The following is a 15,978-nucleotide window of genomic DNA, read 5'->3' on the forward strand; positions in this document are numbered from 1 at the left end:
GACACAGCTTGTCGTACAGAGACGAGATCTGAGCATAGGGGTAGAGGATCAAAAGGAGTAGTGGTTCTATTCCTCAGGGAGGATTTATAATCACACTTGCACATTGTTTGGAGAGATGACAAGGCTAGATTACACCCACATGCTACGAGTAGTAGAACCTACTTGATATATTTTTACCCCAGAGACTGACTTTGTCTACATAGAGGGGATTTATAGACACCTATGCGCAGAGGACTCGAGGCAACCTTTGGAGGATCTCACTCATATATACATAAAGACATTGCAGATCGAAGCATAAGAGGCATATCCACACACTCAAACTAACAGAGATGTTGCAGAGTCCATCGGCAAAAGCATATCCACACACTTAGCGTGAGCAAAGGCGGTGTTTTGGGAGCATGCCCTAGAACATCTGGTATGATGAGTGCAGCGAGATGAGAGATGATAGCCTGGCTTCAGAGGAAGGTGCTTATGGAAGTCATCACCCACAAGCAGCCACTGATTTCACCAAGCGCCGAAAGAAGTGGGCATTTCTATCTCGGCTAGAGCAAGATTTATACCATTTATTTTTTATGCAAGACTTAGGTGAGGCATGGTGATTCTTCCGTGACCAGTCTCCCCCTCCAACCATCACTTCTAGAAAGGCTTGGATCGGTATGCATCATCCTTGTACACGACGCCTGGCAGCCACCTCTTTCGAACCCCCTAGAACCATGCCCTCACACATGTGCTTTCTTTATCGCCGAGATGCCATTGACAGGATGAATACCACGAGACCATATGATCATGATGGATTAGTAGCAGAGCATTTTATATGTGCAAGAGATTTGCTTGCAAGACTTATAGCATTGATGTTCAATGGTGCCATGTGTGAGGGCCTACTTGATACTTGGACTTTTTCTACTATTGTACCTATCTTCACATCAAGGAAACCTATGGATCTTGGGAACTATCGCACTATCATGTATTGTCTGGGTTGTACACATCCATTCTTGAGCAGTAGTTGAGTAGATGGGTAAAGAGAGAGGGTAAACAAGCAACGGGGCAAGCAAGGTTCAAGAGGAGTTTCTCAACACTTGACCACATTCTCACTCAGAGCCCTTATCGAGGAGGGCAGATCACATGGCAGGCGAATCTATTGTAGCTTTGTGGATTTTCACAAATCATTCGCCAAGAGACAGATTGTACACTCCACTTTATACATGTCAAAAGTGGGGCATGCACGCACTCCAGAGGGGACATATGCTTTGGTCCACTCCACTATCAAGGTGAAGTAGGGTTGCACGCTATCTCCTACACTATTTGGTATGTATGTGGATGAGGTTTCTAACTACATTGAAAGGAATGGTTATAGGGGACCACAATTGGCAGGGACATGGATTCAATTTATATGTTGATGATATTGTGTTGACCTCTGATTCTCCAAAGAGGATGTAGCATCACTTCGATGCTTTACAAGTGTCTACCCATGATAGTGGATTATCTATTAATCATGGCAAAACCAAGATTATGATGATTAACACCATACAGCAGTGGGTCAAGAGGTTAGCACCCACATTTTCCTACGATCATTGCATATGGTCATGAGCTAGTGGAGTATACACATGCATACACCTACTTTGGGGTAGTCTTCAGTGGGCCAGTGTTTTCATCGAGGAGAGCAACAGAGAGACTAGATTGACCAAAGCTTATGCAGCATTGGTGGGATTGGAGAGGATGTGTTCGTAGGTTCAGTTTAAGGAATCTCAAAATGAACTCTGGTTTTTGACACTTTGATGGCTTCAACTATGTTGTGCGGAGTTCAAATATAGGGACCCTCAGTGGATCACCATGCACTAGGAAGAGAATGGGGTCTAGAGGCCTTCTTGATTTGGCAATTTAAGGGAGTTAAGCCTTTAGCATTAAGAAGGCAATCAAAGGATACCTTTTGAATTTAATAATGTCAAATGGTTAGTTTATTTGCATTTGAATTTCTCCTCCAAAATGAAATTTAAAATATATTGGGTAAAACAATATAATGTAGGATATCTATGGAAAGAGATCCGCATGTAGCTCACGCATCTGTAAACTCCACTCAGACCGGAGATTGTATGTAAGGGTTATGGAAGGCCAAAAGTCATAAAATTTTTCACACCCTTTTTGGGAGAAAAGTGCATCCTTTGACCACTCTCACACCCATCATTCTTGCACACATAGCACACACCTATTCATCAAAATTTTAATCACCTCCATAATCTCATGGAAAATAAAGAGGCCCTCCTAGACCCCATAGTCTTCCTAATGGACAGATCTGGTAGCATTGATGGATGGAGAGGTCTATATAGAGAGATCTTTGGTTTCTATGATGTCTCAAATTATTAGAGCCAAGGCTTCACCACCACATGAGATTATTCTAGTTAAGTTGCCCACCTTCCCTAATGGTCCAAGCGATCTCCCAGAGACAGACATGCCCAGCTAGTCCTTGAGTCCTCCCAACAGGTAGCGCAACAAGGGGATATAACCTACTGGAATAAATAGATGACATCACGGTTTTTTTCACATGTTTTCAACATAGACAGATTGCCCCCCTTCTAGGATGCACCCTCTTTGACTCTCACAGGGCAAAGATCACTAGACTAATATGCCAAGACTTAATTCATCTAGATACCATGAGGAGTACACCTGACACAGCAGTTGCACACAAAGATAGTTTTCTATAGAGAGCATCTTCTTCGATTCATGAAGGACGGCTTTGTGACTAGGTCCACATAAATGAATACACACTTACCTCATGGGAGACGATGTGCTATTGGATAGATACACACATCTTCGCACCAAATCCAAGTTGACACTCATATATTTGGAGGGGAAGTACCAACAAAGGCCAAGATATGTCACTTATGCCATTTGGAGCAAGAGATAAGAGGTGCACTACATATGTCATTGCCCGACATACTATGAGATACATCTCCGCTTTCATTGCCTGTCCATAGAGGGTTTTGAATCACTTCCTAGAGTCCGGAGTTATTAGGACAAGAGATGTCTTAGATTGTTTAGACTAGAGTTATGTAGACACAAAGAGAGTCTATCAAGGAGATAGGGCAGAGCCAATCTCGAGGCAGATTACAAATTTAGACTGTGGCCTGAGGAGCAGCTCTCACAACAGAGCTCAAATCTCACCCACACCAAAGGCACATTGATTGATCAAGCAATTGAGCTAGGGAGATCCGGACGTCCACGATTACGAGGAGCTTTGCCACATCAACGGGAGGCTATAACAGAGGATCTAGACCAAACTAGCTCAACATTCTAGATGCCTAGTTAGATTACTCACCAAGGAGGATATAGATTAGATTCATCAACAGCCGATGATGGATATCCTGTGACTTGATGGTCATCACTCACTATATTAGCCCTTCACTCCTTGTATCAACTATTACTCATACCCTACACACTTCCAGTTAGCTGCATAGCTCACTTCCTGCAATTTAGGATGTTACAATATTTTTTCCAACACCATTTAGTCTTTTCTTTTTGGTACTCAAACACTGTAACAAATTCAACAAATTGTAACTTTTTGGTCTCATAGGACACTTTGACCTTTTGAAGACATTGATATATCATTTCATTTCGATTCTCTCTCTCTCTCTCTCCCCCCCCCCCCCCCCCCCCCAACACGTTACTTGCCATGTAGTGTTAGAATAATGAAATAGACATAGTTAATCTAGGTGCAAACATATTATATGCAACTTTCAACATTACCAACACTCTTATCTAGTTCGGAAGCAGCTTGGGATGACAATGCTGTATACAATGGTTGCGCAGAGATAAAGTTCAGATGTGATTTCCAAGCTCAGAAGAGAACCTCTGCCTTGCATTGAGAACAACAGGCAAGAGTTTTCTACAAAACCTACAAAATTGTGTCAACAAATTGATGCAACAGCTTGTACACCGTTAACACTCTGGTAGATTTCTTGATCACTTTTCTGGAAAGAGGAATCTCAATTCACTTTCGGAAGCTTTTAGTTCCCAACATTCTAACGAAGACATACTTTTCTGCTCTATAGGGATCCAAATTCAATAGCGATACTCGTTAAAAGCTTACAAGTAGCTCAAGCAGTTGGGACTTTTCCAACATACCCTACTCAGGGATATCAAGGAAACATTGGCTGCTGTAAGAGCCCGGCAGTTTCTTCATAGTCCATCATTAAATTCATGTTCTGGATTGCCTGTCCAGAAGCTCCTTTAACAAGGTTGTCAATCTAAAACAGCCCAAGACATATTAGCAAGCACCACAGTAAAATATCCTAAAAACAACAAGATTCTTGTCAATACTTACAACTGACATGATTATGGCTCTTCCTGCAATGCGATCCTCAAAGACATTGATATGGCAGTAGTTAGAACCCCTCACATTGCGAGTGTGTGGGATTACACCCTTTGGTAGCACGATGACAAATTCTTCCTCCTAATACAAGTTGAAACCTTGAGCCACAAGAGCCTGCAAAGTGCCTGTTGCAACAATTTCTACGGTACCTGGAATCTTTTGCTGAGATGCTGATGCAGATCCTGAATCGATACTCCATCAGCCATCTGCACATATATTGTTGACTGCATTCCTCGGCTCTAGTACAGTAAAATAATCCATGTTTAATTGATTGAGCTCTCCACCAACTAAAAAGACTTTTGAATCATTTAAACTTCTGTATCAACTTCCATGAACGACATCGCCATAACTTCTGTAGGACTAACAGACACAAGTGAAGTTTTCAGTTCTTGTAGAGTACTTAAATGATGTGCCCAGTCTTGTACTAAAAAGTCAGAAACATAATCGTGGCACCAGAAAAGGACGCTTACCATTGGCATAAGATGTGGAGTAAAGCTGACAGTCACTCTTGAAGCATATGCAGCCGAAAGCCCTTGTTCTATCTCTGGAACTGCCAACATAAGCATGCATAGCTGAATTAAACTGTTAGCACCTGCAAAATCTTAACACTAGTTCGGTACCAAAAAGGACACTGTCCTTTTTTCACGAGATTAAATTAAATGGTACATGAAATCTAGAAAAGACCTTAAGAAAGGCTTTTATAAACTTTAAAAAAGTTAGCCAAAGTATTCATAAAAATTACAATCTCCCACTTTTGTACACAAACTCAATAGTAACCACACTCGTAAAAAGCACTTACGCAAAACAACAGTTGATTTTTCACTAAAATGTGCATCTTAGTTTAAGAAAAAAATGATAGGGTGCATGTGATAATCCATGGTAACTACTTATATATATGCTTGACATTTTTGTAACTCTCATGTGAAAAAAAAACCTTTTGTGACTAATATTAAATATAGAAAATTCTATGAGTCAAATATACAATATTCCTAAATTCAATTAACAACCACATAACAATTAGTTCATCTAAATTTGTATTATCTTATATGCGATATATATACTAGATCTACCACTCCATTACTTAAGGTGATACTATTTGATGGTTATGCAAGCTACATTTGGTGATTCATGTCATATCCCAAAAATTGTGCATGTTGAAATTCTTATTTTTTATTTATCAAAGATTAGCCTTGAAATAAAGTCCACTTTTGGATTAAATTGTTCATTCATATCATTTATTTGTATACAACTACCTCATATGGACACAATCAGGAATCTATATGTACACTTCCCTTGGTTTTTCATAGCAATGGTTGTTTTTCAAGAGATTCTGCACTAACAATATTATTAAATGAGCCTAACTAACAAGATTATTGTGAATTTGAAACCTTAAAAAATGCTTAGTTGATGGGTGTTGGCCTATAGATACATTATAGACTTTAAGTTTTGCCCCATAACCTCATCATGTTACCAAGATTTTCCTCTTTGTCAGCGTTTTTAAGATTTGGGTTTTTTTATTATAACAAAAAATTGGTCTAAGAATTAAGTTATGAAGCTTGAGTTCTTGTTATAATAAGTTTTTTTCTATACATAGACTTTGAAATCAATTTAAAAAAACTTGAAAATCTTATATTCAATTCATGAAAATCTTGTTAAAACTGCACTAAATTCTTAAAAAAATTGTCTTAAAATTATCGCCATAATCTAATATGGTATTAATTTTGGCAAACTTAAAAATTTGGCTATGTTCTTCACCTCATAACTGACTTAAGACATGAACATGACCTATAAATTTTGTTTTAAGTTCCACCAAATAACTACGACAAGTTGCTGGTAGTGTTAACAAAGAGAACCACCTTCATAAGAGGATCCTTTCTCCTGTTTGCTTGCTTGAGAGTATCATACATTGGATCTACCTCTCCCCCATATAATCTCCGTAGAAGAGTGGCTCAGAATTTGTCGCCCAATGGTATTTGTCCCTCCAGACATGACTTCCACTTGGAATGCAACGACTTCGTCAGAGAGAGGTTGGCAATCTGGTTATTCAGCTAGAAGAGGCATGCCCTCATCAGTGCCCTTTTTCTTCAGAGACATGGACCATGAGAGGGATCTACGATGTAAGTTGGCCGTCATTCTCGGCATCTGGTATTACCTGGAAAGCTGCGTGCTTCCCATTTTCACATGGCAGCCTGAGCCGCCCGCAATGACTAATGACCTTCTCACTTGAAATGATCGAACAATCAGAGGACGGTGTGATCTCATCCAGGGCAGTTTGGATCCAGCCGATCGGCAGCACCAGGCCTTCATTAACCTCTGCGATCAGGACCTTTCTTTACGGTGGAGCACCGTCTCTGCGGGAGGTACAAACTGCTTGTTTGGTTCTTTCCCACCTCTAATTATGTGAGTATATTCTGGTTTTATCTAGGGAGACCCTTCCTTATTAGTACATGTTCCCTCTTATTAGGCTGAATGACAGTTTTTATCCAAATAAGAGGAACCGATTGTTTTACTGAAAGTTCGATTTTTTACTACTGAAGGGGGAAAAGAATGAGAGCTCTTGTAGCCTTCACACTCATCTTAAAGACAATAATAAATAGTTGAGCGAAGCAATTACCAAAAATTATAAAACAGCCTTCGTTGTCCACATATTTGAAAATGTCCTTATCAATCTCGTTAAAAATAATAATAGAACATTACAGAAAATCAAAGAGTACTTCGTATGTTTAAGATAGAAATATCAACACTGTAGCAAGGTATAAACCTTACCATGTTTAAGATAGAAAATCAAAGAATACTTCGTATGTTTAAGATAGAAATATCAACACTATAGCAAGGTATAAACCTTACCATGCCTGTGCTTTGTTATTCCATAAGCGTTTATCCCTTCTGAGATTTCAGTATAAAGATTTGATTCTTTTGCAGAGCGCCCTGTCAGTGAACATAAGTTGGAGTAACTGGCATTAAAAACGCATAAAAAGGCAATAATTAAAAGATCACCCAAAAATGTGAAGAATACATCCCTACCAGCACCGCTCACACCGGATTTGGCATCAATAATTATAGATTCGGAAGATATAAGTTTCGCCTGCAGAAAAGTGTTTGGCATGATATCGTCAAAAAATCTGTGAAAATTTAGGCTACACAAGAATTGTTGTGTATATAAGTCAATACGAACGCAGACTGACGATGTGAGATCAAGCAGCAAAGATTTATTGAGCAAGCCACGGCAAGGTTAAAATATTCACTAACCCAAATCTACACAACCTGCCTCTATATCTAGCTACTTGTAAGTTGACTACTTTCACAGATGCTTAGATATTCCATGTGCCCAAAACTGAATTTTCTCTTGACATTTTCATCACATAATTAAAAGCAATTTCACAAGATAGAATTGTCTAATTCATGTTGATCGACAAGCACATCAGCCATCACCTCAATTGTTGACAATGAGAGCTGCGTGAACCACCTCAAGTAAGGGAGCCAAAGGAAGTTGGATTGAAGTTGGATAACATCCCGGATTTGCAACAAGTCGAGCATCAATCACAGCTTGTCGATTCAATTCTGTAAGCCCATAAACTGCTTGTTTCTGAAACACAAGCAGAGGTTGACAACCAAAACACTCTCTCTCTCTCTCTCTCTCTCTCTCTCTCTCTCTCTCTCTCTCTCTCTCTCTCTCTTATTTTTATTTTTTGCTCCGCAATATCCACATTTAGCAAAAAAATTAGTTCCTTTTAAAGCTTTGGAGCAGAGTAAAATGTTTTTCTGGTCTGATGATCTGTCAAATGCTGTTAAAAGGATCAAGCATGTATGCACAGACCTTCCTCCTTTAAATATTCCCACAAATAAGCCCCTTATTGTCTACTCCGACGCCTCTGAAGAAGGATGGGGAGGAACTCTATGCGCACTACACAATGACACTCCTATTGTTTGTCGATGGGCCTCTGGCCCCTTCAAAGATGCAGAACTGCGCTACCACTCTATTCAACGCAAGCTTTTGGCGGGGGTGAATGCGATCTTAAGTGATCTCAAGCATTTCGATAAATTTCTGAGGCAAAAATGATGGAAAAGTGGGCAATGCAAGAATCTATCGGTGGGCCTACAAGCTGATTCATTTTGACATAACATATGAACATGTCCCAGGAAATAAGAATAATGTGGCCGATTTACTTTCACGCATAAAAGAATGACATAAGCAATGACTTCATACCAAGGGAATAATAAGGTGACTTCAGCAATGACTCCAAAACACACTCAAAAGTGCGGAGTCACTTTATGTAAGAAATTAATACGTAGCTTAGCTTGTATGATACGCAAGTGCTCAATCCTCTATAAAAGGAAGCCTTGCTCACTTATAAAGGGCGTTCTCATATCTTTCAGATCTTAGGTACGCTTAGTTAAGCTTTTGTAATCTACTTAACCACTGAGCAATATAAGTGTTTATGTTCTTCTCTAACTTGTTTATGCTTTCACCCTCATATTGGTATCAGAGCCATTGGTGAATGTTTATTTTGATTAACCGTACGGGGTATCACTGGTAAACTCTGAGTGCTCGTGAGGATTGCCTAGATACTGTGGTCGGAGCTCTTTACTGTTTCGTCACAGTCGCAGGCAAGGTCCCGCTTAGACATAGACATCATCAGCTGTTTCAATCACCTTTTATCCCACGTTCTAGTGCTTCGCCTATCTGCGCGCGCGCGCACACACACACACACACACACACACACACACACACACACACACACACACATATATATATATATATATATATATATATTATCCCACGTTCTAGTGCTTCGCCTATCTGCGCACACACACACACACACATGCACACACACACACACATATATATATACATACATACATACATACATGCATACGTACGTACGTACGTACGTATGTATGTACATATGTATATATATATTGTAATGGAGACTCCTTTTAGAGGAGAGAGACTGTTGTATCCATTTAGTGGTTTCTGAATTTCTTCTTGTTGCGAAGAGATGAACTCTTTTACCTGTTTGGTGATCTTCTTAAGGCTTTGATGATTGTTCAAAATTAGCCTTGTGTTGTGGCACACGGTTGTTCGGATGTCATCAATGACTTCCGAAGGTTGTCAAGTTTAGAAAGAATCAAACTTGAATGGTCAGAGGCTTCTGATTGCGTGCTTGTTGAAGAGAACCAGTTTTCTAATGGTTGCTTTTCTTTTCTTTTTCTCTGTATAGATGATTCTCTTGAGTTTAGCTCATGGGTAAGTTTATCATCTATTTCTTGAGCGAGAACCTGAAGTTCTGTAGGATCGTCAATCCATTGCTGAACCTGTATGTCGATTGGATTGATCCATGCTTTCTTTATAGCTTCTAGGTTAATTGGCCTGATCTGTTCATCATCCAATTGCTTTGGAGGGTCAGCTTCTTCAGATATTTCAGCTTCTGAATCAGAGTCTTCATAGTTAGCATAGAATCTTCTCCAGTGTCCATACCATGCTGACCTAAGTATGGCTACTTTAGTATTGATCCATTTAGCCTTATCTGGATTGCTTTGTGGGTTAAGAGGGTATTCTGGATCTAGAATAGTTTCTTCTTTCTTATAAGAATGATAGATAGAGGAGTCTATCTTTTTTGCTTGTGTTAGGAGTATATCTATAAGAATGATAGATAGAGGAATACCATCAATACTTATTGCTGGAGATTCTAAAACATCTTGTCTCTGTTCTTCTGTGATTTCTTGAACTGTAATAGAGACCTTATTTTTAGTTTCAGACTCTTTACCCTTTGTTGATGAAGAGCTTGATCCTATTTCTTTGGTTGAAGAAGCTGGAGGTAATTTTCTCTTGAAAGGGGCCTTACCGATTACCATGATGTCCGCTTTTAGAGGTTGGATTTTGTTCAGACCGCTTTCTACCATATTCATCTTTGTGGACTCCCTTGTTTCTTCTGGCTGAGGCTTGGGTTGCTTGAATAGGGTTATCAACTCTTTTAGATTTTTAATATCCTCTTCAGATAGTTGATTACCTTTTGAAGTCGGCTCAGCTGGCTGTTCTTTTGGAAGTAAGATATCCCATGGAATTGGAGCAGGTGGAGTTGGAAAGAATTGAGAAGTCTCACCCCCCCGAGAAAGGAAAGAGGTTTCTTTGGCTGTTAGATTGGCTTCCCATTTATGGAGAGCCTGCTGTTTTTCAAACAGAAGCTCGCGTTGAGGCAATTCCTGCTCTTTTTGACATAATTCTTTATAAGAGTGATCCTGTTGAGAACGGGATGTCGATGGAATATCCGGAGGGAAATCAGAAGCTTCTTCATCAGAATTAGAAGAATTGGAAGGTGTTCTTCCTGGTGGCAAAGTTTGGAGAGGTCGAGCTTTGATTTTGCCTAAGACCAGATTATTGATGAAGTTATGATCGAAGAAGGGCTAACTTGCTTTGATTTGCTTTAGCTTCGTTTTGGTGGCTAAAGCTGGAATGACCATTCGTTCTAAAGCTGGTGCTTTAGGTTTGTCAGCTTCACGTAGAGCATTCTTGAGCTGCTTTTGATAATTAGATGCTTCTTTAGAAGTATGTTGAGAAGAGGTCTTCTTACCTGGTTTTTCAGATTCAAAGGAAGAATCTGAATTGCTTGAAGCATAGTCATCTGATTGGAACTGTTGTTTTCCTTTGGAAAACCTTTTCCAGTGTTGAGGGTTGAAGGGAATAGGCATGAAGTCTTCTAGGCTCGTGACATTCATTGCAATAGGACAATCTTGAAAGCTTGAGTCGGAGTCCAAGCTGCTTACTTCTGTTGAAGGCATTTTGCTTTCAAGATGTGCAATATTAAACTCAAAATCAAAGATATCAGAGGAGGATATCTCAGAGTAGCTATATCCATCTTCAAGAATTATATTCTTGAATGCTACTGATTTTTTCTTCTTTGGACATTCTGAAGCCCAATGACCTTGTTTTCCACAAATAAAACATTTATTGTCATTTTTAGAAGATGTGGACTTACGTCTTGAAAAACCTGTGCTTGGGTTTCTTTCTATAGTTTTTCTCCTTCTTTCCCTTCTTTGAATGCTTGCAAGAACATTTTGTCTTTTTGTCTGTGCATCCAAAATCTCTGGAGTGGTAATTTTGTTTGCAGAATTTCTTTGAAGGTTTGGAATCCTTCAATTCCTTTTGTGCCTGCTTTTGAATACAGAGTTCCTGTATAACCACCTGTAGAGCTGCTTTGTAATAGCTTTTGGTAGCTTGTACACAAATTCTGCTTTAATTTCTCCAGAATGGTATTTTCTTGCTTTGTATATTAGATTTCTGCAATAAATACAAAAATCCCATATAGAGGAGAAATTACAGATCTGAGCCTCATGAAAGGCTTGTAAGGCCAGCGATGCTTGATCTTCTTGATGTCCAATGAATTCTTTGTAGATGCTCTCTATTAGTAGTAATAGAGGCGACGCATTACCAGCAGGTCGTAAGATAGAGTTTTTGATCTCTGAAGGTAACATTTCCCACCATCTTTTGAGGATACCTGTAAAACCATTTACTGCAACTTCTAATGTAGTTTGTTGTCGCATTCGCCCAAATAGCATTTGCTGGTAGATCCAATTATGCATATATTCTAGAACAAGAATGATGTCCTCTTGTTCTAAATTATCAATGTTGTAAAAGGTAATGTCACCTACCTTTTTAATTCCTTGCACAAATTGGAGATGTTTAGAAGCTTGGGCTGCACTGGTAGAGGCTTCATCCATAGGTTCATCTTTTTCCATGTGTAATGGCACTAGAGGGATGTCGGCTTACGAATCATCAATCTCTGACTCTTCCTGAGAAAAAAGATTATCAATTTCTATTGGAGGAGATGGAAGATTGTCAGGAATGATTTCTGCTTGAAGACCATTGTAAATTCTTTCATCATAGAAAGAATCAAACTGATCCCAATCACCATGGATAAATGCTGGACCATAATCCTTGATTCCAACTCTATGTTCTGCATTGGTCATATCCCATATTGGCTCGAGTTGGTCATCAGTCCATTGGTAGTCAATGGATTCTATGGTTACACCTTTGGGTTTTGTAGATGGAGGTTTACCTGCGTTATCAATTAGTTTGTTGCGATTTTTGTGGCAACAAGCTAGAGTGTAAAGATCTCTATCATCTTCGTCGGATAAGCCACTTCGTGGCTGGTAATAAAGCTGCTCCTCAGCTTTCCAATCTTCCCACCCCGGTTCAATGTCAGAAGAACTATCATGTTCTTGATCAACAGTCATGACATTAAAGGACAACTTTTTGCCAGAGTAACCAGAGCGATTATGCTTTGAGGGCTTATAAAATGAAAAGTAAGGTAACTCAAGGGAAGAGGTAACTATTAAATCTGTATGTATAGGGAAGGGAGAATTGTCAAGTATTTGTTGTAATTGAATTTGCATATTAGCAAGTTTATGAGTTGACTCAATAACTAACTTATGCAAGTCATTCAATTGCTTTTCAAGGAAATGCAACTTGACAGTATGGTAATTGCTTTGAAGCAACTCTAGGCGCGGTTTTGCTTGATCGGGCATGGTTACATAAGGAGCTATAAAGATTTTATCTGTGTCAGAGACAATAAAATCTTTTCGTTCGATCATGCAAAACTGTATGTTAAAAGCAGAGGAAGAAGAGTCTAATCTTCCTATGAGTCGTAAGCAATGCCTTCAAAAGGTTTGATCTTTTTGCTCAAAGGTTTCCAAATGTTGGCAATCCTTTATGCGCATAGCTCTAGACAATAGCAGAAGGAATGGAACTAATTAAATAATTAGAGGAATCTATACTATCTATATTTAGAACTCTATTTATAAGTTCTGTTTGTAATGTAGGCTGTATATCAACTGCCCAATTTTCTGGTAGTTTTACTTCGGACCAAGCAATTTGATCACAGCGAAGCATATGAGAATGATCATCTGAGCGCATAATAATATTTTGCCCTTTATGATCTCTTTTCTCACTTGTTAATTTTCCTTCATATATTGCTAGTAACCCGGAGTTAATTGCGCTACCTAAAACAGAGAAAGCAATTTCAACATTGGGAGTCAAAATGCTTCATATCACAGCCAACAATTTTTATTGCAAGAGTTGGCTTCGCCAAAATAGGGGTCGTCTAGCGACACATTATAGTTTGGGCGAACTTGCAAATAGATTGGTCCGTCTGCAAGGTTACTTTCAATTCCGCCAAGGAATTGATCTTGCAAATTTTTGTGTCTGGTGTCTAAAATCATTACTAGACATGATACGGCTAAGCCTGCTCTAAAAAGAGGATTTACATCTATTTGTACACAACCAAGGTGAACAAAGAGATAACCCTTTTTTAGCGCTTCTGCTTTGTCATGTTGGAGGATCTCAATAAGCTTAATAAAATGCATTAAGTTATCGGAGGGAATAGATGCTACTGACCTATTATCTAGATAGACAGTGGAGGCTCTAAGTTTAAATAATTTTTTATGTTTATATACTTGATCGGGTTTAAGTTCTGGGATTTGCCATTGAGCAGAAGGTTCGGCTTCTTCTACAGCCATAGAGAGGTGTGCAAAAGACTTGGTCACTTTTGACAAAGATCTGTTCAAGAGAGAGTTACCGGGGAATGGCATTTTAGAGCCTTGGAACGCCGGAACGGCGTTCCGGCCGGCTAGAGGTTTCTGGAACGCGTCGGAACGGAACTGGCTGAAAGCTGTCATCGGAACGGGACCACCGGAACGGACAGGAACGGGACGGAACGGCCGGAACGGCCCCAACGGCAGTTTTTGAAATTTAAAAAAATGACTGTTGGGCAACCAACAGCCATTTTCAGCAATGAAAAAAGTATATAATGTCCCCCTCCTCCCCCATTCTTCACACACTCATCAAGCCTCAAGGCCCGTTCTCCCTTGCTTGAGCCTTGCTCTCAACTCTCAAGCCAAGCTCATTCTCCCTAGCTTGCTCTCAACTCTCAAGCCATAGTGTGGCGCCGCGGCATGCCTCAAGGCTCAAGCTCTCAACCTCTCTCTCTCTTGGGCTAACTTCTAAGTTCTAACCCTCAACTTTCAAGGCTCAAGGCTCAAGCTCTCTTTCAAGCTCTCACGGAATCAAGCGGCAAGCCTCTCTCTCTCAAGCCCTCTCTCTCTCTCAAAGTTCAAGATCAAGCTCTCTCTTTCACGGATAATCCATCATCCATGGCCTCTTCTTCTCGTTCAACCCCCTCCGTTCATGCGGGCAACACTCAAAAGGCGAAGGAATGGTCGTGGTGGGATGAAGTGACCTCGGAGGGCACCTTGTTGGCGGCGGGAGGTTCTCGTGCATGGGGATGCAAGCTATGCTCTTACACGCGGAAAGGGGGGTATGACAAAGTGAGGGCACACTTTCTTCGAGTGCCGGGACATGAGGTGAAATTTTGTGCCAACGTAACCATCGAGAAGAGGAAGGAGCTCGAGGAAAAGGATCAGCAATTCAACCATAAAGCCAAGCCGGCACGCAAAGGTATTGATCCAAAGACCCTCATTTTCCCTTCTTCCTCTCTACCCGGTGTAGGTGTTGGTGCATCTTCAAAAGGTCCAATTCGTCGCCAAAAGACCCTTGCCACCTCTTGGGACCCAAAGAAGAAGGAAGAGGTGGATGCGGTCGTGGCCCGATTCTTCTATCACGACCATATCCCATTTGTCGCAGCGAGGTATGTTCATTGTTTTATGATTCATCAATCTTCTCTCTCATTTCTTCCGTTATCGTCGTTTCCACTTTTTTGATACTAACCTCTTCTATGTTTGATCGAAATAGGTCGGAGTATTGGAAAGTCATGGTGCAACGGATAGGAGAGTATGGCACCGGCTATGTGCCACCATCTTCAGAGGCTCTCCGAACCACCTTGCTCAATCGAGAGAAGGCTATCGTGGAGCAAGCAACCCTCAACATTCAGCGTCTTTGGGCAAAACATGGCGTTTCCCTCATTGCTGACGGGTGGAGCGATACAAGGAAGAGATCTATCCATGGTCTCGTCGCATACTCCAGTGCAGAGATGTACTTTGTGCACTCTCATGATGCCAAGTCCGCCGATGTTCTCTCTGCAGAGTGGACAGCGGCCATAGAAACCATCGGTGAGCAACACGTGGTGGCCTTTGTCACAGATGGGGAGACATCAAACAAGGCAGCAGCAGCTATCATAGAGGGCCACTATCCGCATGTGACAGTGTGCTTTTACATGGCACACTGCTTGAACAACCTTCTAAAAGACATCGGCAAGCTAAACTGGATTGCTCCAGTCATTGCTGATGCAGTGAAGATGGTTAATTTCATCAACAATCACAACTTGGTTCGGAGTGAGTACCTCAAGAGGTCGGGCGGCAAAGTGCTTCTAAAGTATTCAGATACCCGCTTCGCATTCAACTTTCTTCTTGTACGCATGCTTCTGAATGTCAAAATGCGGTCCGACAGGTCTTCATCAGTGATGAGTTCACCACCTTCCCCTATGCAAAGACAGTTGCAGGGATTTTATGCAAGGATAAGGCAGAGGATCTTGAGTTCTGGAAGGAGCTCAAGAGTCTAGATGCATAGGTAAAACCGGTGGTTCATTTGCTTCGAGTTCTGGATGGCATGGATCCTTGCATTGGCAAGATTTATGAGGCAATGGACCGCATGATTGAGC

At 40.5% G+C, this 15,978-nt stretch overlaps 1 protein-coding gene across 1 annotated transcript in view; it reads right to left on the minus strand.

Annotated features, from left to right (window-relative positions):
• Window positions 1–3,718: 3,718 nt before the first annotated feature.
• The window catches only part of LOC147436376 (Putative N-acetyl-gamma-glutamyl-phosphate reductase), an 88,203-nt gene continuing 75,943 nt past the window's right edge, over window positions 3,719–15,978 (minus strand). The window contains exons 7-13 of the mRNA XM_086489292.1: window positions 7,833–7,952; window positions 7,391–7,451; window positions 7,214–7,294; window positions 4,837–4,916; window positions 4,516–4,605; window positions 4,319–4,447; window positions 3,719–4,241 (exon numbers count right to left, since the gene is read on the minus strand). Of these exons, the coding sequence (XP_086345418.1) occupies window positions 4,134–4,241; window positions 4,319–4,447; window positions 4,516–4,605; window positions 4,837–4,916; window positions 7,214–7,294; window positions 7,391–7,451; window positions 7,833–7,952 (669 nt within the window). The 3' untranslated portion in view covers window positions 3,719–4,133. The remainder of the gene's footprint in view (window positions 4,242–4,318; window positions 4,448–4,515; window positions 4,606–4,836; window positions 4,917–7,213; window positions 7,295–7,390; window positions 7,452–7,832; window positions 7,953–15,978) is intronic.

This window comes from Adiantum capillus-veneris, chromosome 18, assembly GCF_014529385.1.
Source record: "Adiantum capillus-veneris isolate H3 chromosome 18, ASM1452938v2, whole genome shotgun sequence".
NCBI lineage: Eukaryota > Viridiplantae > Streptophyta > Polypodiopsida > Polypodiales > Pteridaceae > Adiantum > Adiantum capillus-veneris.